Source organism: Macrotis lagotis, chromosome 5 (genome assembly GCF_037893015.1).
Source record: "Macrotis lagotis isolate mMagLag1 chromosome 5, bilby.v1.9.chrom.fasta, whole genome shotgun sequence".
Taxonomy (NCBI): Eukaryota; Metazoa; Chordata; class Mammalia; order Peramelemorphia; family Peramelidae; genus Macrotis; species Macrotis lagotis.
The window spans coordinates 21,194,448-21,217,504 of record NC_133662.1 but is presented as its reverse complement, the minus strand read 5'-3'; the positions used below and the strand labels follow the sequence as shown (position 1 = coordinate 21,217,504).

The following is a 23,057-nucleotide window of genomic DNA, read 5'->3' as shown; positions in this document are numbered from 1 at the left end:
TGAAGAATATTTTTTTAAGAGGAAGAAAAAGGGGCAAAAAATTCTAGGCTGGGGACGGCTAGGTGGCATAGTGGATAGAGCACCGGCTCTGGAGTCAGGAGTACTTGAGTTCAAATCCGGCCTCAGACACTTAATAATTATCTAACTGTGTGGCCTTGGGCAAGCCACTTAATCCCATTGCCTTGCAAAAACTAACTAAATAAACAAACAAATAAACAAATAAAATTCTAGGCTAATATATCAAGAGTATTGCGGCAAGATCTATAAGGGTGAGCCCCAGAGTTCACATGGTCATTCAGTTGATTCTTTGAGTCATGCTCTTCGTGGTCCTTTTTGTGTATTATTTGGCCAAAGATACTAGAATGGTTTGTTTTTTCCTTTTCCCACTCATTTTTGGGTGAGAAAACAAGACAAATGTGGTTAAGGGACTTACCCAGGGTCACATAGTTAGGAAGTCTCTGAGGCCAGATTTGGATTCAGAAAGATGAATCTTCTTGACTCCAGGCCTGTCATGCTATCCACTGAATCACAAAGGTGTCCCACAGTTCAAACAGGGACCCATAAAGCCAACTTTAAAAGATACCATAAATTGGATAAAGGATATTGGTAAGGAGGGAAAATAAAAGAAAGAGAAGAAAACGGAATAGTGGCTATGTGTTGAAAGAAAACAACCTAAAGCTGTAATTAGGGGAAAAGTAATGCCATAGAAGAAAATACATTTGAAAGCTTATTTTAAAAATATCTGAGAAAAATCTTAGAACATTTCTATATAGGTCTCAATCCTGAGGTAGTCATGCTCTCTGGAAAAATTTCTCCAGGAAGGATTTTAATTGAGGGAATCTTTGAGAACTACTAGAGGCTTAAGACTACACGAATAGGCAACTCTCTTAGGATAACAAAATGCAGAAAATGTGATTATCTGCATGGATAGAGGAAGTTCCCTAAATTTCCAAGTTTTCTATACCAAAGATATCACAGGACAGTCCCTAATCCTAGTTTTTTGTGCATGTACCACCATACATAGCACTCTGCAACATGAGACTAAACCAAAAAGGAAGTGAGAAAAGTGCCACCTAGTGGTCAAAGTCAGACACATCCAGGCAAAATCCCTTTTTCTCTTGGTATTAAACAAAGCAGCTAACTGCCCCTTCAATATAGGCTCTCAATCCCAAATTAAAAGATGGGATTAAGGTGGTATATCAGCATTCTGCAGGAACTCTGTAAATTATCCCTATTTTGAGAAAAAAATGAAAAAATTCAAATGTAGAATTAAGGGAAAACAAGAGATCACTTAGTTTAATCTCATTATAGAGATGAAGGAATCCCCTAGATTGCTGCTAGCTAGGTAACCACAAAATCTAAGATTTACATGGTGAAGACTAATACATTCAGATTCTCTTCATTGGGATGTCTCTTGTAGAATAGGCAGTATTCTCTGAGAATTAGGTGGATTATACTGTACCTCTTCCCACCTATGGCCCAGCTATGGTTTGGGGACCAATTTTCCACAGATGCACAGAAGCAAAACTGGAATTAGAACCCAGGTCTCCTGACTCAGTCCAGGTCTCTTTTCATATGCAAAAGCACTAGTCTACTAGTATTCATCTCTGATGCTGCACTACTCCTTTCCCATCACCAGGCCTTAGAAACTAGTGTCCACATCCTAAGATTACTTCCCTGATCTAGTACTATCAGGTAAGTATCTGGGCCAAAGGTTGATAGAAGCAACCAAAGCTACTGAGTGTTCAGGGTTGCAGAAGGGCTCTGTGGAAAAGAGACACAGAGAGCTCTGTTCTGGGGTTCTATGAGAGGGTCACTGTAACATATCAGAGGAAGAGGCTTTGACTTAATAGGCATGGCTTAATGATGCTGATGTAAGGGGGAAAAGAGGGGGAGAAAGGGATGACAATACTGCTTCTGAACTGAAAAACATCCAGCAAGGTTCTAGATTCAACATTTATTTCAAAAACAAGCCTTCTGGAATGTTTCACAGGCCCATAACATTAGAAAATGTTCCTTACATCATTTCGGTCCTTGGTCAATCTCTCTTCTAGTTCCTGGGCTAACTGTAGTAGCCACCACTGTACCTGTAAAAGGAGCACTTGGGAGTCAAGATTTCATGAATAATAGAAGTGCATTTTTATCATGGGACATGGCCCAAGACTTCTCGGGGGTTTCAACTGCACAAATACAGGCAATATCCCAAAGATCACTAATGTGCTTAACTCATCACTAATCAATACTATTTTTAGTTTATGCAAAGACTTTTTTTTCTAGGTCCTCTTGGCATGTCTTCCATGTACTTCAGATATATCATATCTCTATGAAACTCAACACAGACTTTCACAGGACTATCAATTTTCAACTTTTAAAAATGAGAAATTCCACTTAGAATTCTAGTCAAGTTTCATTTTTTAGAGGTAGAAAAAAAATTAATGCAAATTCATCTTATCAGTTTTCAAAGTGGAAGGAATATGTATTACCTTCATAATTTGTAATCTTATAATTTAGCATAAGGAAGTTTCTGACTAATCAACAAAAACCTACTTTAAATCTCTATTAAAAATGGCATTTTCTGCCCAGGGATGTCTGCCTACCTGTTCCTGAGTGGCCAGGGCTGTTATCCCTGGGAAATTTTTACTGCAGCCAACGGTCTTGGGTAGTTGTCTGGGCTTTACTGGATCATGTTCAATCCCTCTGCACATGGCATACAGCCAGGATCTAATGAAGAAAAAAGAGGGAAAAGGTTGAAATGGAAATTCTAGTCCTTGGTTCATTTCCCAAAGTCAAGGAAAGGTTAAAAAAAAAAAAAGGTTCAACACTGACCCCTAACAACAAATAAGTTCTGTCCCTTCCCAGGGAACTTGGTATACTCAATTCTAAATTCCAACCAATATGTGCATTTTCCCATAGATTTTAATTAATAAAGTGCTATCTTCCATTCCACAAGTTTTTTTTGTTTGTTTTTGTTTTGTTTTGTTTAGGTTTTTTGCAAGGCAAATGGGGTTAAGTGGCTTGCCCAAGGCCACACAGCTAGGTAATTATTAAGTGTCGGAGACCGGATTTGAACCCAGGTACTTCTGACTCCAGGGTCTGTGCTTTATCCACTACGCCACCTAGCTGCCCCCACAGTTTTTCTAACACTCAAGTTTCCTTATCTATAAAGAGAGGAATATATCCATAGTACCAATTTCATAAAGTTGTTGTGAAGATGAAGTGACTGAATGTATATAAAGCATTTTTCAAACTTTAAATCACTCCAATCAGGTTTTTTGTTGATGGTGGTATTTTTTACTCCATCTGCCTTGCAGGATTACCAAGAGGTTAGTGTTAGGAAAGTACTTTGCAAACCTTAAGGTGCCACATATATGAATTATCATTATTTCAATCAGATTTTTGTTGATGCTGGTATTTTTTACCCCATCTGCCTTGCAGGATTACCAAGAGGTTAGTGTTAGACTTTGCAAACCTTAAGGTGCCATATATATGAATTATTATTATTTCAATATTATGCATAAATTAGGCAGATAGAGTAAGAACAGACATGGTCTGGAGCTTAGTAATCTTTATTAAAGCTTTCCCAAAGATATGAGAGAAAAGCATATGGGAATTATCATTTAAATCAAAACAACCCCAGTGATCCAGAGGCAAGCCTAAAGCTTTTCTGGGAGCTTCTGTCCAAAGAAATTATTTCCTGTGTTGAAATTAGCATCATCATAAAGAAATTACTCAATTACAAAATAAACTACTTACCCATTCTTTTCTCCAAAGTGACTCTGGAGGTAGAGTTCACTGAACTGGGTTAGTTCACCCATATACTTTACCCCAAGGGTATCAATAACAGAAGCTCCCAGCTTTCCTCCAAGACTACGACTGCCAAAAAAGGGGAAGTAGAAGACAAAGATAATACAGATTAAGGTTGAGATTCATTAGCAGACAAAAGGATATCATCTTAGAGCCATACTTAGGTATAAGATTTAGATTCAGAAGGGACCAACACTTTCATTTTTACAGGCATGTAAACAAACCCAGAGAAGTTAAGGGCAACACAGCCATATCCAGGGTAACATAGTAAATATCTTGAGGCAGGAGTTTAATCCAGATCTCTCCTGTTTCTGTGGTTTGAATATAATCTCGATTCATCTTCCTAGAATTTCTTCTCCAATCTCCTCCTATTCATATCTTTTTATTTAAGAACAAGCTAAAATTTAACCTCTATCACCTTTCCTAACCACCTCAGATTGAAAGGACCCTTTCCTCCTCTGAAATGATAACCTTTTTTTTAGAATTATTAATCACTTCATCTTTAATTATTTACATCTACTTCTTATTCAATGTTTTGTGTGTCAATCTTTAGGGTAAGCTTATATTGCATATAACACTGAATAGACAATTATAAATTATTGTTTAATTTTCTCTTCTTAAATTTTGAGATATTTCAATTACCATGAGCACTTTAACTAAAAAGTAGATGGGTGATTCATCAACTGTAGAATAGTTGAACAAATGAATGTAATGGAATACTTTTATGCCATTAAAAGGATGAAGAAGGTAGTTTCAGAAAAACTTGAGAAGAATTACATAACTGGATTCAGTGAAATAAGGAGAACCAGGAAAATAATCTATAAAGACACTGCAAAAATGCAGTTTGGAAAGACTTATGAACTCTGAATAACTCAACAATGGTTTCAGAAGTCCAAAGATAAAGAATGCTATCTACCTCCTGAATGAGAGGTAGGTAATAAGATTAAATAAGTAGAATGATACATTTATGGAAATGGTCAACATGAGAATTTTTGCTCAGGACTCTGCAGGAGTTACAAGAGTTTTTTTCTTTTTTTTTTCCTTTTCTGGGGGATGGAAATAGGAGGAAAAGAACAAATATAATATAGCAAGAAAAGAAGTGAAATTCTTATTTTGTAACTGGTAACAGATTTTGGTAGGGAAGAGGGGAGAAAGTTAAACTTAACTGATGAATTCAATTATCTATAGTATTCTTTGTCCTATTACCATGGATAATCTAAAACTGAATAAACATTTGGTCAAATTTGTTTGCTTTTGAACTTTCCTTTAATCTTTCTTCCCTTCTACCTCTCCTACATTCTTGTAACCTATTTTCTATAGGCTAGAGATTTAACAAAAAAATGTAGGATAGAATTCCAGGCCACTTTCACAAGGGTTTGAATAAAGAGAAAACTGCTCCCTAAACACTTACATTTTACCAATAGGCATATGGCTGAAGAGTTGTGGGACAGATCCATGTGACACCAGAGTCTGGCGATTAGGTTTGTTTAATCCACAGGCCAATTTTGCCAGAACCTGAAAAATGGAAACAGCAGAGAAATCTCATGACTGACAATCTCCCATACACATTGGGCTAGTGAATGCAGACACATTCTGGATGTGTGTAGCCATATCTTAAATGGCTTCCAGATTACAAACAATAAACAAAACCAGAAACTTAAAAATAACTCTTAACCTTTATATCTCACAACATCCTCAGTGGAAAAAAAAAACGACAGAGCTCTTATCACTCTCATTATTTTTCTAGATTTCTTCCACCTGCAGCTTTCTCCAAATCCTCCCCCATAATTCTGCCAATGTTTTCCTTGAAATATTTCCTCTTTTATAGGTCTGTCAAGAAGAGACAGTATAGAAAGAAACCAAGATATTATTAGTATAGCCTAGCCTTGCCTTGATAAGTAAAGATTTCACAGCTCTAGTCACACTATTAGATAGTCATTTGCTAGGTTTCCTGTTTCCATAAGTCAAATGCTGTAATTACTAATTACAAATCGTTAATTAGTAATTAATTCACAGCCAAAGTTTGGTATGTTCATGCTCCTTATCAAACCCTGAAGTAGAACAAATTAATGAAAGAAATAAGATTTCAAAGGGACTACTTACATTTTTAAGGATATTTAATTTAAACACTTAAGTTACATTTTCTCAATGATGGATTACGAAGTAAAAACCTCTATTTCATTCAAGTAAATGTCCCAACTATTTACATTAGGCGATTTCTTTATGTAAATAGATGGAAGAAAAACATTTTACACAGACTCTTAAGTCAGATTAGCATCATTCAATTTGGTCTGAATGTTTAAGAAATTATTGTACACATAACTCTTACTGGTTATATTGGAAAATAGGGAGGGAAAGTGAAGTACCAAAAATACATGAGAACATCATGATAGAAGGAGACAATAGGGTATCAATAGCCAGAAAAAAATAAAGTAACATAGAAAACTTTTACAGGTCAAGCAAGTCTTCTCCTTTACTCTTGAAAATGAATTTACTTGATTCTGTTGGTTATCATACTGGGGACATCTTGAGGTTTATATTTAGATTTCATTAGGAAAGCAAAGAGGGAACCTATTTTCAAACAAATTTCAATAGTCCAAACACAGACAGCCTCTGATCATAAGCTATTACTACATCAGCTATACTTGGGTTTTATACGCATCAGGTTTAGGAGAAAAGAGCTGCCTATATTTGAGCCAATATGTTGTTACATAATTATCTAAATGCTCCTTCTATTCTTGTCCTTGTTTTGCAAAATTTCACAAAGATAACCTGTATTTCTTTTTGAAATCCACCCCTACCCTTAACCATCACCTTGTTGTGTGAAATTCCAGCTGAGCACTGAAAACCAGTGTGCCTCTCTATAGCGGCTCTCATTTCCTCCACAATTACCGCTCCCACAGTGAGCCACAGATCTGGAGAGTTGGGGTCATCAAAGGGAAGTGATTCAAGCCACTGAATTACTCCTTGCTCTCGTCTTTCATCTGAGAAATGAGAAAGTGTCAAAAATAAAATGCTCGATCCCAAATTATTGTCCCTCTTAATTGTCCTAGGAGGAAAAGCCATTACTGCAGAAATGCTATAGTCGTAAACTAGTTTGCTTTTATCCAGATTTATACAAAGATAGACAACATGAGATCCCTGACAGATTTGTACTTTGTTCCCATTCCAGAAACCACAGACTAGGAATGTACCTTAAATGGCCCTGACATATGAAAAATATTGTACATATGTAACCTGTTGGGAAGGTAAACCAAACTCCAAGTGTGGTTTTTAACTTAGCTTGAAGAATTTTTGAATAAAACTGAAGAATAACGTGAAGAAAAGCTCCATTTAAGATATTCAGAAGTCACCCCTTATTCCTACTACTCTTTCCAACCAGGATATTTTTTCTTTTCAAAAAACATTTTTTGATTCTGAATTTAAACAAACAAAAAAGCATTTCCAAACACACAGACCATAAAGAGGATTCTCTATGTATCCATAAATCCCATTGCTAAATACAATGAGAAAAATAGAGCACTTCTGTTCCAAACACAACTCCAAGCAAAGCTATTTCTCATCTGGCCTCCTAAACCCTGGATTGGTGTGTCTAGTAAGAAAGCATTCAAAATCCAAAACCACAGTGCAAACTTTATGCTGAAAACATAATTTGCATACCTTTGGAGATAAATGTCTCATACCTAGTTCCAGGTAAGTGGTTTAAAAGCTAAATAAAATTCTGGAGAGACTGGTAAATTTATTTTTATGCCATTCATTCCTAAATGAATAGTTTTAATGATTAAATATTCAAGAAACAGAGTTATAGGACATACAGAAATACTAGTTAGGATGAATAAGATAAAGAAAACCTAAGTGAAGTCTTTAGGATATAGGTGGTTTAAAGAGAAAGGCAGTGCAGAAAAAATCTAGAAAACCATGCAAAGGACTCACTCCTGCATTGACAACTACATTACTTTTGTTGCTACCATTCTATCCTTTCTCTAGGCTACACCTGAAGTACTAGCTGTCACAGTTTTGGAAGACCACTGATAACCTGGAAAATATCCAAAAGAAGGCATGCAGCAAAGGAAGTAAGTAAGCCTGGAGTCCATGTCATAGGAATATTTGTGAAAAGAGCATTTGGCCTGGAGAAGAGAAGCCTCAATAGAGACATAACTGTCTTCAATTATTTAAAGGGCTGTCATGTGAAAGAGGGATTGCAGTTTCTTCTGTTTGTCTCTTGAGGACAGGGCCAGAAACAATTAAATGGAAGATACAGAGAAATAGATTTAGCATTTATAACAGGAAAAACTTCATAACAATTAATTAAGCTAGCTATAAATTAAATGGTTTGCCTCAGAAAGGAACAGTTTCTCCCTCATCGAAGGTCTTCAAGCAGAAGCTCTATGACTGCTGGTCAGATATGTTGCAGTGGTGTTTACCGGGGACAGATTGACAGCTTCACAGTTCCTGAGATGTTTTCCAATGCTTAGATTCTGTGAACCTTGTTCCTATCAAACTCAATACTATTATTTTCAAGTCCCTTTCCTCTTACCATTTGTACCTTCTCAAACCTCAACTTCATTAACAAATTGCCCTTTAATCTGATCTCTCTTATTATAATTCTCATAAAAACTTGTATCTCACCAGGAGATAGTTAATCTCTAGACCAGTTTCTCCATCGTAGACTGTAACATTTCGCATGTAGTCAGACTGAACCAAATTGAGTTGGCATAACCTAGGCCCTGCACTGTACCACTGTCATTGAGCAGGCTGTCCTCATTTAAGGAATTTAATACTGACACAAAGTTTCTTACTCTCCAACCCTTGCCTTCATACTTTAAGACTTCAATTTAATGGTGATGTCCTCCCAGATACTTTGAGATCTCCCAGTTCATCAACCTCCTTAGCTCCCATGAGCTACATCTACTTCAGTCACCCACAAGATTGGTCAAACCTTATGAGTTATAGGGGCAATATCTGTTTGGGTTGCCACATAAGATGGTCTGGCTTTTTAAAAAGGCAACTTGAATGCAGACCAAGCTAGTTTTTCCTTTAAATGCATTGAAAATCATCCTTGAGACTTAATTGGTACAGGAGGCTGAGGCTGAAATCACAGATGTAGCTTCCTAGTAAAAGCCAGTTCACAAGAAATTAAAATGCAGAACTGAAGCTGTGCCTAAGTGCATCAATGCTGTATGTACACTGAGAACTAAGTATATTTACTTTTGAAAATGGTTAGTTTGATTTATATAATTTCATTTCATTCCATCAGCCTGTTCATTCCATGTTTCCCCTCTCTGTTCCCTGAATCCAGTGTCCTTGCTCCAAACTCCATTTTTCTCTTTTCAGTTTTGACCCTATTGTTGGGCAATTCAATTCTGCATTGTCCTGTCACCTCTTTCTCATACACAACTTGAATCAAATCTCCACTCCTCACATGGACTTTTCCTGAGCTCCCATCACCCCACCTGACTGATCAGTTCTCTTCTTCCTCATTTTTCCTTGTACTCTTAACTGTGTACATGTTGTGTACCTTTGGTAGGATATAAATTCCTTGAGAGCAGGGACTGTTCCACTCCTCTTTGTATACTCAACACTTAACACAGTGCACTAAACAGAACAGCTACTTAATGTGTGTTGAATTGAAAAATGTCTCTATAGCTATAATTCTATAAGTGTTAAAGTAAAATTATATATAGCTTTCAATAAATGCTTATTGGCTAAATGAATGATTAAGACAGGAAGAAGAAAGTAAATGGGATCTTTAGTTAGAAGAAACCAGCTGTTAGTAGCCCTAGGAGATCTTTTAGCAGGGAAAATTTTATTTTAGAATTCAATCTTTTGAGAAAGTACAATATTACTTTTATCACCACTATACAACTCACTTAGAAAGCTTCAGTATAAGCTCAGTTATTGCTTCTCTATATACCGAGTCCTATAATTTTGTGAGCAGCTTAACTGATGCAGGGGATAGAGAACTGAGCTAGAGTCATGTTTTCTGAGTTCCAATCTGGCCTCAGATGCTCACTAGATGTAGGTCTCTAGGCAAGACACTTAAAATCCTGTTTGCTTCAGGTTCCTCATCTGTAAAATAAGCTGGAGAAGGAAATGGCAAAGTGTTCTGGTGTCTTTGCAGAGAAAACCCCAAATGGAGTCATGAAAAATTGGACACAACTATACTACATCACAAATGCTATCAAACAATTGGTTTTATATAAGGATTAGCTCTCATCAACATTGAAAAACAAAACCTAATTAAACACCAAGGGCGGCTAGGTGGCGCAGTGGATAGAGCACCAGCCCTGGAGTCAGGAGTACCTGAATTCAGATCCGGCCTCAGACACTTAATAATTACCTAGCTGTGTGGCCTTGGGCAAGCTGCTTAACCCCATTGACTTACAAAAAAAGAAACAACACCAAAAAAAAAACCAAACCCAAAAACAGTAAAGCATCTCTTTAACTTTTTAAAAATGAGTATTCCTCAAACTTGTCCATTATTCTACTCTCTTCTTTTTTGTTTCTCCTTTTGGTGATTTCATGCATCGCCAGGACTTGTTAACCCTTCTCTGCATATGACTCCCAAATCTTTGCCTCCAACTTCAGCCTCCTCCCGGAGCTCCAAACTGTATTTCCAAATGGCTGATGCATCATATCCCACCTGGATGGGGCTTATGAGTTCTTGAAACTTAATATGTTCAAATTTAAAATTATTCTCTTTCCCAAAAGCATCTCTCCATCTTATCTACTTTTCTGATGTAACATTGACTCTACAGAGTCACTTTGATTCTTCCCAGATTGCAGTTTCCTGATATATAAAATGAGAGGATTAGTCTAGATGGCTTCTGGGTCTTCCTCTTTCAGCTTTATTCTAGAGCTTTACTCTTAGAATCATTCTAACCCAAATATTTTCCCCATTCATTCATCTTTTTAGCCTTTCTTTGTATCTCCTAAGAACAGTGCCTAGGACTTAGCAGATACTTAATTAATGCTAATTGACTGACATCAAAAAATCACCCTAAATCAAAGCCTTATTCTTTTTCTTGCTTTCTAACTGACCATATTCTGATCACTCCCCTCTGATCAATCCTTCACACAGCTGTCTTGAGTAAACTTCCTAATGTACCACTATTATGTGATGCATCTATTCAAAATCCCTTCAATGGATCCTGGCATTAGAAGGGCATTCCACAAACTGGATCCTAGCCTTAGCTCATATAACCTTCTTACATAGCATGTTCTTGTCAAACCAGACTAACTTTTAAACTCCTCTATTATTTTCTCTTCTGTCCATGATGTTGCTTACTGCATACCTTTAAGCCTAGAATGAACCCTCTTTTCCCCAACCATACCCCACCAATAATGAAGGTTCTTAGTTCCCTGAAGACCCATTTCAGATGCTATGTCCTTCCTGAAGCATTCCTAAGCTTCCTTATCTCTGTGATATCCCTGCACCTTGGCAATTGAAGTTGATCTTTCCTTCATAGTTCTTTGCCTGGAAATTTTTTTTGCACTCACCACATTCTCTCATTTTGTACATTTATTAGTGTACTTGTCTTTCCTTCTATTAGCAAGTTATATGTTATTTATCTTTGGATATGCCAAGCACAGAGTCAGCACTCAGTCAACGTTTGTTCAGTGTAATTGGTTGCTCTGAAATCAGGTAGAGGTTCCCTGGCTAGGTAGCCAGCTTCAGACCAATAGCACCGCTTCTGGAGGCAACTTCAGAATTACAGAATAGTTACCTCAAGGGGGGTAAACTCCCAGCAGATTTGTGTCTACACAGTTTCCTAAATTTAGAGCAACAAGCAACTAACACTCAATGATTCCTAATGAAAATAATATTACACAAATATAAGAACATAAAAATGATGCCTGTTACTGATCACAACATTGTTCTGTTAACATTTGTTAAACTAGGATGAAAGGCTTTAGGACACAGAATCCTATCTTTGAAAAAAAAGCAAAAAAGCTTACAAATGTTATTTACTTTATTTAGTGCTTTTAATTATCAAAGCATTTTCATGTAGATTCCCCAACAAAAATCTTATGGAGGTACAAATTGCATGTGTTTTATCCCAGAAAAAGATTAAATAAATACCGACAAAATATTACAATGTCATCAAGCTAAATTAAATTAGAAAAAAAAGAATGCCAGATGCTGGTTCCTATTTACAACAGTAGTCCTGCCCCAGGCATATCTAAAAGAAATTGACTTCTTCCTGATTTCATAAATCCTTCTGCCTGGAATTGAAAAGTGAGACTCTTTTCCAAGTGTCATTTTCTTTAAAGCACCTTCCTGTAAAATTGATCCTAAAAATCAGCATGACTGAGGAAAGCATGTTCCAAAGGCAGGAAGCAGATCTAATATGTTGTTATGGAAGTACCTTTTTGAATAGGCCCCTCCAGGGCCCTACTGCCATGAGGAAACCCCTGGATATAGGTGCTTGCCAACAAGTTTGCTGTGATAGGCTGAGCTTGTAGCTTTTGCAGTCTCTCTTGTACAGCACTAGTTAGATCTATGTAGGCTTCATCGATGCTGGAACGCTCAATCACAGCAAAACGAGACATCACCTTCATCACTTCCACACTGGCCTCGCGGTACCTGAAGATTATAAAAATCACAGGCAGTTGGCCTGGAACTTTAGCACTGACAGCATGATGGTCTTTTTCCAGGCTCTGCCACTGGCATCCTGAGGGAACTGAAACAAGTTTCTTTGTGTATAAAATTAAACTATAAAAACTAACCAGCTTACTTGGATTCTTGTGGAAACTGTAAGGTGGTTACAAGTAAAACACTCAAATGACTAAAATGCTATAAAAAACATTTTAATATTTTGTTATCATTTTGGATGGGAACAGGGTAAAGAGTACTCAGGTACCAAATTTGGAAAAAATTAAGAAATCAAAAGAAAATCAGAATAGGATACTATACAAGGTGGTGTTATTTTCATATCTTCCTAAGGCAAATTAAATTATACAGAATCATCATGAACCTACCATGTTGTTTATTTGCCAACTATAAGAAACATCGCTCTACAAAGGAATAGTTCCCTTATAGTCTCTTCTTTGTATAATGCAAAATGAAAAAAAATCCTAAAATTTTTTCTCCTTTAAGAAAAATTAAACCAAGTTGTTTTTTTTAATTTCATTAATTTTCAACCTTTTAAGTGGACAAAGGAGAGTTAGAACTCTATTGCTCTAAATAGCTACACCTTTCTCTGATTCACCATTCAAGGGTATCAAAAAAAATGTGCTACTGGGGCAGCTAGGTGTCACAGTGGATAGAGCATAGAGCACCAGCCCTGGAGTCAGGAGTACCTGAGTTCAACCTGGCCTCAGACACTTAATAATTACCTAGCTGTGTGGCCCTGGGCAAGCCACTTAACCCCATTTGCCTTGCAAAAATATAAAAAGAAAGAAAGAAAGAAAGAGAGAGAGAGAAGAGAAGAGAAGAGAAGAGAAGAGAAGAGAAGAGAAGAGAAGAGAAGAGAAGAGAAGAGAAGAGAAGAGAAGAGAAGAGAAGAGAAGAGAAAGAGAGAAGAGAAAGAGAGAAAGAGAGAAAGAAAGAAAAAAGAAAAAAGTGCTATTACACAAATAATAAGAAATATATGACAAAAATTAAGAAATCATGGACTCTTAAGTTGAAATAGATCCTGACCCTATACTATATCTTATAAATGGGTATTTATCATATTTAAGTTTTTCCTAGTCATTGGAAGTTCAACAATTTCTTTGGATACCCATTGTCTAACCAATCAATAGTCAAAAATTCCATCTGTTTAGTCGAGATCCTCCTTGCTGGAATGTAAAAGCCATTTTCCTAGTGGATTTTAAGAAGGAATAAAAGGATAACTATAAATCCTTTTTGTAGGAAGAACTCTTAGGGATCTTCTAAATATAATTACAACAATTCTTTTAAATATAAAAAGGATTTTTATCCACATCACCATCCTATTATCTCTTCAATTCCAATCATCAAAATTCTTTAAGCCTTTCTCATAGACTCTTTATTTCAAGGAATTAGTTATCTGTGGGGTTTTCTGAACTTTCTTCATGCTGTCTGTATCCCTCTTAGGCTGGAGACTATTTATTTCATTGAATATCTGACCAATACAGGCTATGATAAGTTTTCACAAATAGTATTTTACCTTAGCACAGAATATGTATGTTTTTGCAAGACAATGGGGGTTAAGTAACTTGCCCAAAGTCACACAGCTAGGTAATTATTAAGTGTGTAGGCCGAATTTGAACTTAGGTCCTCCTGACTCCAGGGCCGGTGCTCTATTCACTGCGCCACCTAGTTGACCCCAGCATAGATAATGTATTTTCAAGTTCATTTTCATATTTTATTCAAGTATTCTCAAGTTCATTTTAAAACATTTTACATTTTATTTCCAACAAACACCAACTAGAATGGTTGTCTTCTAGTGGAAGACAAAGAGGATTGTAGGAAAAAAGTACAGGTTTCTATTATGTACAGATTACTTTGATGGTGCAATGGATAGAGCACTAGGCCTAGAGCTAGAAAGACTCATTTTTCTGATTTCAAATCTAGGCTTGATACTTACTAGCTGTGTGGCTAGGCAAATCACTTAACCCAACTACTTCAATTCCTCATAGTAAAATGAGCTAGAGAAAGAAATGGTAAACCACTCAGTTTAAGCTTTCTTTCAATATAACGTGGCAAGGATGCACAATTTAGGTTCAGGTCCATTCTATTGCTCTTTTTAAAAAAAAATTACTAGGGGCTGCTAGGTGGTGTAGTGGATAAAGCACTGGCCCCGGAGTCAGGAATACCTGGGTTCAAATCCCGTCTCAGACACTTAATAATTACCTAGCTGTGTGGCCTTGGGAAAGCCACTTAACCCCGTTTGCCTTGCAAAAACCTTAAAAAAAATTACTTATTTATTTTGAATTTTACAATTTGGAATTATGCCCAAAGGGCAACAAAAATGTGCATACCCTTTGATCAAGCAATACCACTTCTGGGTCTATACCCTGAAGAGATGATGAAAAACGGTAAAAACATCACTTGTACAAAAATATTCATAGTAGCCCTGTTCGTGGTAGCAAAGAATTGGAAATCAAGTAAATGTTCTTCAGTTGGGGAATGGTTTAACAAACTGTGGTATATGTATGCCATGGAACACTATTGTTCTATACCAGGAAGGATGGGAATTCAGGGAAGCCTGGAGGCATTTGCATGAACTGATGCTGAGTGAGATGAGCAGAACCAGAAAAACACTGTACACCCTAACAGAAACATGGGGGCAATAATCAACCTTGAAGGACTCACTCATTCCATCAGTGCAACAACCAGGAACAATTTAGGGCTGTCTGCAAAGGAGAATACCATCTGCATCCAGAGAAAGAACTGTGGAGTTTGAACAAAGACCAAGGACTATTACCTTTAATTTAGAAAAATAAAATCTTATTGTCTGATCTTGCTATCCCTTATACTTTATGTTTCTTCCTTAAGGATATGATTTCTCTCTCATCACATTGAATTTGGATCAGTGTATACCATGAAAACAGTATAAAGACTGGCAAATTGCTTTCTGTGGGGGGTGGGGGGAGGAAAGTAAGATTAGGGGAAAAATTATAAAACTTAAAATAAAATCTTTATAATTCAAAAAAAAAGCAAGGAACACCTATATTAATCTATTAACCAAAAATATTTCAGAGAAATCCAATGTTAACCATAAAACTGAGGCTTCGTTGTTATTTTCCAGACCCATTATTTCATCATTGTAAGAAACTTCCAGTGTGGAAATTCCATTCCCATCCCCAATGCAGATTGTCAACTTATGTATAATTTATCATTGTAGAGATGCTTGGGCAGTGAAAGAATAAGGGACTCCCTAAAGATTACACAGCTATATGTCAGAGGCAAGGACAGAAACCAATCCTTCTTGACCTAGAATCCAGGTCATGCCCCAGTTGACTATGTCATACTGCTTCCCAACAGTGTTCATAAAAATGACTATGCTCTCCTCTTATCTATACCCAGAAATCAAAATTCATACAGGACAAATAGGATTTTTTTCTCAGAGCATCCAATTTAAATGGGAAACATTTAGTTAGGATGGGCATAGACAATTTGGCAGATGTAAAAAGAAGCTAGTCACCACCTTTCTATTTATTAAACCATTTGTATAATATAAAAGAAACTTCTTCCGTCTAGGCCCTCACTTCTGCTTCAAGTAACCCTGATTCTTTTCCTCCCCAAATCTTTTTTTTTAGGTTTTTGAAAGGCAAACAGGGTTAAGTGACTTGTCCAAGGCCACACAGCTAGATAATTATTAAGTGTCTGAGGCCGGATTTGAACTCAGGTACTCCTGACTCCAGGGCTGGTACTCTATCCACTGTGCCACTTAGCCGCCCCTTCCTCCTCAATTCTGAAAACACAATTCAAAATTCATCATGTCCCCAAGTCAGCTCACAGCAAAGCTTTCTGAAGGCAAAAGTTAAGAAAACTTAAATTTCAATAGGGATTTGCATTTATATTTCAGGTAATTAACCTAAAGATTTATACCAAACTTAAGGATCATTGATTTAGAACTAAAAGAGACAAGACTTTCCAGATCATCTAAGTCCAACATTCTTATTTTACAACTGAGAAAACTGAGGTTAGACAGGTTAAGTAATTTAACCAAGAGGAAACAGGAAGGAGTTGAGGTAGGATTTGAACACAGATCCTCTGTATCCAAATTCTATATTCTTTTCAATGCCTAGACCTATGCAAATGATTTTTTGTGGGGGGATATGGAGAGAGTAAGCTACCCAATGTATAAAAACCATTAAGAATCTAAATAAATAATTCAACAAGTCAAAAAAAAAGTGATTATGATTTTGTCAGGGGAAATTATATTAAAGAGAAGGCATTACTATTTGCCTTGTTGCCACAACCCAAGAACCACTGGGACTTTTCCATATGACTTGCAGCAGAAACCTTCCATATGAGTTGTCTCCCTTATTAGAAGTGAGTTCCCAAGGGCAACTAGGTGGCACAGAGGATAGAACACTAGAGTCAGGAGGACCTGAGTTTAAATTCAGCCTCAGACACTTAATAATTACCTAGTTGTATGACCCTAGGCAAGTCACAACCCCAATGCCTTTCTTCTTCTTTTTTTGGTTTTTGCAAGGCAGTGGGGATAAGTGACTTGCCCAGGGTCACACAACTAGGTAATTATTGAGTGTCTGAGGTCAAATTTGAACTCAGATCCTCCTGTCTCGAGGGCCGGTGCTCTATCCACTACGCCACCTAGCTGCGCCCCCCCCCACCAATGCCTTTCAAAAAACAAACAAAAAGAATTTGAGTTCTAGAGGGCAGGATGTTCACTTTTCTATTTGTAAACATAGTTTTTAATACTGTGAATTTCCTTTAAATTATTTGCATTAGGGGTGCCTAGTTGGCACAGTGGATAGAGCACCTGCCCTGGAGTCAGGAGTACCTGGGTTCAAATCTGGTCTCAGACACTTAATAATTACTTAGCTGTGTGGCCTTGGGCAAGCCACTTAACCCCACTGCCTTGCAAAAATCTAAAAAAAAAGTTTAAAAATGGAAAAGGATCCCGGTTATTAGTATAGTTGTTAATAGTCCATGGAATCCAAACTAAAGACTCTGGGAAGGTGACATCAATCAAGTACTGCCAGTTCAAAATAGTACTGAAATACCTATTCTAGATATCATGAACCATTAATCCTTCCCCTTTATCCCAATCAATTTTTCTCCTTACTTGGTGAGATCAGCTTTCCCTCGAGTTTCACAAACTTGTGCTAGTAGAAGATCTGGACATAACTTCTTAGCATCTTCTGCCCACATACTCCTGCTAACTCCAAATGCACGAGCTTCATAACTGACTGCAATTATTCTAGAGAAAAAAGTAGGAAGTTATTATATGACCAGGAGCAACAAAAAAGGAAGCATTTGAGTAATAATTTACTAGATAAAAATGCTACTATGGACTATAGCAATCAGAGATGGGTCAATGATGATCATTTTAATCAATGGCACTGTACAACAAAAGGAAAGAAAAGCAAGTAAGTCCACTAAAGCTGTAGTCCAATTATATAGGTACTTAAGGTAACAAAGCAAATGACACAATAAACTTCACAGTTAGCATTAGCAGCATCCTAAAATGTAAAGGATAATGAAGAGTATAGATGGAATAGGTAAAAACAAACACTGCAATTTTATTGGATATTTTTGAATACTGCAGGTGAATTCATTATCTACTAATCAAATCAAAGCAGTGCTTTTAAAGAACTATTTTCCTGTAACCCAAATAATAGAATTAGTATGTTTATATATGCTAAACTTTTGATAGAGAAGGCAGTCTAAAGAGAAAAGAAGCAATGACTGATGACAGGAGGGAAATGGAGTTTTATAGCCCTATATATGGTATACTGTTAGGAAAAGTCTTGTATGATTCTAAGTATAATACCTTTCTTATGCTAAAGAAAAAATTTTCGAGAGACAAAACCCAGAGGGACCCAGTGAGGCAGTTCTCCTACTCAAAGTAACCTGTTGGGCCTGGGCTCCCTTATTGGGAATCGGAGTGAGAAAATCGTCCTGGCCAGAAGCGACAGCACCCCCGAGGAGAATGTCCTGAAGATCACTATCACCGAGACCACGGTCATCGAGTCTGACTCGGGCATCTGGAATTCCCACGCTCTCCTTTACCTCACCTTGTGGTTCTTCTTCAGCTTTTGCACACTCTTCCTTAACAAGTACATCTTGTCCCTGTTGGAAGGTGAGCCCAGCATGCTGGGAGCAGTACAGATGTTTTCCACCACACTCACTGGCTGCATTAAGATCTTTGTTCCTTGCTGTTTATATCAACACAAAGCCCGCCTGTCTTATCCATCTAATTTCATCATGATAATGATATTTGTTGGACTAATGAGATTTTCGACAGTGATCTTGGGGCTGGTTAGCTTGAAAAATATGGCCTTTTCATTTGCTGAAACAGTGAAAAGCTCAGCTCCTATCTTTACAGTCATCATGTCCAGGATGATTTTAGGAGAATACACTGGACTTCTGGTGAATCTGTCTCTCATCCCTGTTATGAGTGGGCTTGCCCTCTGTACTGCCACTGAAATCAGCTTCAACGTTCTGGGGTTCTCTACAGCCTTGTCTACTAACATCATGGACTATTTGCAAAACGTGTTTTCCAAAAAGCTCCTCAGTGGGGATAAGTACAGGTTTTCTGCCCCAGAACTTCAGTTTTATACCAGTACTGCTGCTGTGGTCATGCCCATTCCAGCCTGGATCTTTTTCATGGATATGCCAGTGATTGGAAAGAGTGGGAAAAGTTTCCATTACAATCAGGATGTCATCTTGCTGCTCCTCATGGATGGCATCTTGTTCCATCTTCAGAGTGTCACAGCCTATGCTTTGATGGGGAAGATCTCCCCCGTCACTTTCAGTGTGGCCAGCACAGTCAAGCACACGCTATCAGTCTGGCTGAGTATTATTATGTTTGGGAACAAGATCACCAGCCTGTCAGCCATCAGGACAGTTCTGGTGCCCATTGGTGTGCTTCTCTATAACAAAGCCAAGCAGCATCAGCAGGAGGCGATGCAGAGTTTCGCCATGTCAACCAGTCCAAGTGCCCCTGAGGGCACAGAACCACTGATTGCCAAGGACATGAAACCGTACCATTGACCTTGGTCTGCCACTACCATCTGCTAATGTACCATTGTGCACATACAACCCTGGCATCTCATGGAAGTTAGTCCTTTCCTCAATGCTGACATCTTGATTGTTCATGTAGATGTGCAGATGGGGACTGGGGGGCAGGTGGGCATGGCAGCTGTAAAGTGAAGAAGCCACATGATCCACTGCTCTGAGAGGTCGCCTGGGAGACCAGAGTGTCACCAGCATCAGCAAAAGGCATTTCTTTCTCCTGTCATGAGAGCTGTGACAGAACAAGAAACCCTCAGGCATCAGCACCCTGGTGAGGGATAGCTTCAACTCAGTAATGTCACCGAAATAATGTGAAAAAAAATTAAAAAATGACCTGCCACTGTCTTTGGACTTATTGTTGGAGGAATGGAATGGATTGCCACATAGAAAACAAGCACTGTCACCCTCTTCTGGTGGGCAGTCTAAGATTTACTGTGGATGATGATTGGAAACTGAAACTGGAGCTTGAGATCCAGGTGCCAAGGTGATGTTCCCTGTGTATACTATCCATTGAGATTTTCTAAAAAACACAGAGAATCCTGCAGAGGTTTGGGTCCTCTAATTCCTACATATCCTTAAATTAAAAAGAAACCAAGACTGATGAAGCTTGTGGATGATCACCCCTGGGAGGGTTTCAGGACATTTCTTTTTCCTTTGGTAGCTTCGATAAGCCTTCAAGCTCAAAGGATGCCATCAGGGCTGCTGATTGGCCAGAAAGAGCAAAGCTGGTTGTTCTGGGGACCAGAGGTTTGCTGAGGTAATGATGGTTCTTTGTGGAACACTGGACCCTGGCAGAATGTGTACATATACCTTTGCTACCCTTTTCCCTCTAGCCCCTTAAAGGAGGAAATTTGGGAGCAGGGACCCAGATTGAGGGTCCCTACTGTATTTTGCCTTTTTTAAAATCTCACAACCTGCATATTAAAAAACAAACCAGTGATATATTCTAGAATGAGATAGATTTAGAGAAAGGGGTCATTTGATAGGCTTGCTTTAAATTATTTAAATTAAAGAAAGGCATATTTCCTGTGTTCCTCTCCTGACCCCATGCCCCAAAAACTCTTTAGAAAATGGTGGTGTCCTTTTGTGCTGAAGGGGTTTTCATTCACACCCAGGTGCCAGCATACCAATGGACCAATGCCAGTGGCCCCTGTCTCCTGATAGTATGGATGAGGAGTAAATGTTAACCGACAATTATTTCCCAACTCTGGCTAATTTAAAACAAAATGTTTCCTATGTTGAAATTGTTGGGGTTCTTCTTTTTAGAATGGGTGTGCTTTTTTTTTTTGTTTTTCGCTCTAATGATGGATGATTTTCTTTCTTATTTAGCATTGGTGGAGTTAGAGCTACCACCAATACCCCCATCCCCACCCCCTCACCACTCATTGACTTTATGAAGATTTCAATTTCTTTTTCTACATGAGTTGTTGAGTAGAGAAAGAAAAATGGTAAAAGGTGTTAGTGTTTACATTTTTGGTTAAAATAAAGTGTTTAAAATGAAAAAATAAAGCATAGTTAATAGTCAAGATTAACGAAGGAGGTCAAGAATGAGATTAAATTTCAAAAATAGAAATTAAATTTCAGAGATAGATTTCAGTTTATTTAACTATCAGAAAGAAGAATGGGAAGACTGGATGATCATTTGTCAGAAATGCTATAGAGAGAATTCAGATAGAAGCTAGAGTAAAATTCTAATAACACTGAGAAATTTAAAAATATCAGGTCACATAATAGTTAGGATTCCAGGAGCAGCTAGGTGGCAGAGTGAATAAAGTACCAACTCTGGAGTCAGGAAAACATGAGTTCAAAATTGGCTTCAGATACTTAAAAATTACCTGTGTGACCCTGGGCAAGTCAATTAACTCCACTGTCTTGCAAAAACTGAAAAAAAAATTAATTAGGATTCCATATCTCTATACACAGAAACCAAAGTTGAAATTTAAGTCATAGCAGTTTCAGAGAAATCTTAATTACACTATTTAATAACATTCAGATTTTTAAATATGACCTGATGATGAAAAAATAATGGCACATACCCACCACCCTTCCATGATTTGTACTGAACAACTGCACAAGGCTTGTTTCTCAAATGTGGATTCTGCCTCTGTTCTACTTGCACAAAGAAGCAATCCATGTCCACCAGGGCAACCACACGCTCCTGTCCAATTGCCATTTTCCTATTAACAAAAACGAAATATTTTATAATTAATGGATCAAATAAAGACAACTAAAAGGAGTTATGGGAAAATAACTTTTCTATTCATATCTAAGCATTGATCTCTGCTCACCACATAGGAAAGATAAACATCAGGCAATATTTAGGCACGTAAAAAAGCACAATATAAGAATAAATAATTCCATTCATGAAACTACTCCTGGTTCCAAAAAAAGAAAAGCAAATTATGACATAATATTATCTTCTCCTTAATCTTAAAACATGATTAAAATTTCTTTAAAAAGTATGAGTTAAGTTTTTTATAACAGGTAGATGGTATACAAGAGAAATTATAGTCATTATTCAACCCATGGTTTAAAACAAAGTATAAAATAATCAATTTAATATGCATTTTAGATATTGAATTATGTATATATCTTAAGATATCTTTTCAGGGCAGTTAGATGGCACAGTGGATAAAGAATGAGCCCTGGAGTCAGGAGGACCATAGTGCAAATGCATTAGACACTTGATTCTTACTAGTTTTGTGACTTGCTTGGGCAAGTCACCTTAACCCTATTGTCCCACAAAAAAGCAAAAAAGCAAACAAACACAAAAAACTCAACACAGCAGAGCATTCTAGAAGAGAGCTATTACCATTCAAGAGAGTTTGGCCTAATCACCAAAAAAAAAAAAAAAAATCAAATGGATAAAAATGCCTATTTTAACTATCTATCTATCTATCTATCTATCTATCTATCTATCTATCGCTTTATAACTATATAGGTAGAGTTAAAGCAGTACTGCTTTCAGGAAATTGCAGTGCTTCTTTTGTGACTGTAACTTCTCCTCAATACAGAGGTCCATTTTTTATACCAATATCCTATTAGTGTTTCAGATGCTCTGTTTGGTTTCAAATATACCATCAGTTAGCTCTAAAATAAGCTCAACACTGGGAAACACCTCATCATGAAATAACTTCACCTTTGGTACTCTCACTTTATCAATACCCTCCCTCAGTGGTCTCTACCCTTCTGTTTGGAGGGCTAGATGTCAAAGCAAGAAAAAAAATCTTTCCAAAGCCCAGAAAATTCATTTCCTATTAATTATATTGGTTATTTCTACTTCAATATTCTTATAACCCTCATCCATGTACCCTCTGTCCCAACTCTCCCCACCCCCTTCAGTTTCCTTTTGGCTGTTGTCTTTCCCCATTAGATTATAACCTAGCACATAGTAGATTCTTAATAAATTTTTATTGTATTGTATTCTATGGCTTCAAGTCATCGAACTCTAGTCTTCAAAGAACTGAAATGAGTTCCATTCAGAGAGCAATAGAGAGATGCAAGTTTGGTATGAGGATGTAACACTTTTCATGTTACACTAACCCCCCCCATAAAAAAAAAGAAAGGACTTCCAAAA

At 37.3% G+C, this 23,057-nt stretch overlaps 2 protein-coding genes and 1 pseudogene across 9 annotated transcripts in view; 2 read left to right on the top strand and 1 right to left on the bottom strand.

The window, feature by feature from the left end:
• POLH (DNA polymerase eta) overlaps positions 1-23,057 on the bottom strand; it is a 51,024-nt gene that overhangs the window by 21,804 nt on the left and 6,163 nt on the right. For 6 of the 7 annotated variants that reach the window (XM_074237043.1, XM_074237039.1, XM_074237042.1 and 3 more), the window contains exons 2-9: positions 21,517-21,657; positions 17,529-17,663; positions 12,174-12,391; positions 6,619-6,788; positions 5,216-5,319; positions 3,754-3,873; positions 2,598-2,721; positions 2,022-2,087 (exon numbers count right to left, since the gene is read on the bottom strand). In XM_074237043.1, the coding sequence (XP_074093144.1) occupies positions 2,022-2,087; positions 2,598-2,721; positions 3,754-3,873; positions 5,216-5,319; positions 6,619-6,788; positions 12,174-12,391; positions 17,529-17,663; positions 21,517-21,653 (1,074 nt within the window). In that variant the 5' untranslated portion in view covers positions 21,654-21,657. Of the gene's footprint in view, positions 1-2,021; positions 2,088-2,597; positions 2,722-3,753; positions 3,874-5,215; positions 5,320-6,618; positions 6,789-12,173; positions 12,392-17,528; positions 17,664-21,516; positions 21,658-23,057 lie in introns of those variants that run through there. The other variant, XM_074237044.1, reaches the window with a different exon arrangement.
• GTPBP2 (GTP binding protein 2) overlaps positions 1-23,057 on the top strand; it is a 59,237-nt gene that overhangs the window by 33,979 nt on the left and 2,201 nt on the right. The window contains exons 12-14 of one of the 2 annotated variants that reach the window (XR_012478549.1): positions 4,542-4,734; positions 7,792-7,877; positions 18,253-18,329. The gene's annotated coding sequence lies outside the window, so the exon portion shown is untranslated. Of the gene's footprint in view, positions 1-4,541; positions 4,735-7,791; positions 7,878-18,252; positions 18,330-23,057 lie in introns of those variants that run through there. The other variant, XR_012478550.1, reaches the window with a different exon arrangement.
• Positions 17,753-20,207, top strand: LOC141487732 (solute carrier family 35 member E2A pseudogene; annotated as a pseudogene).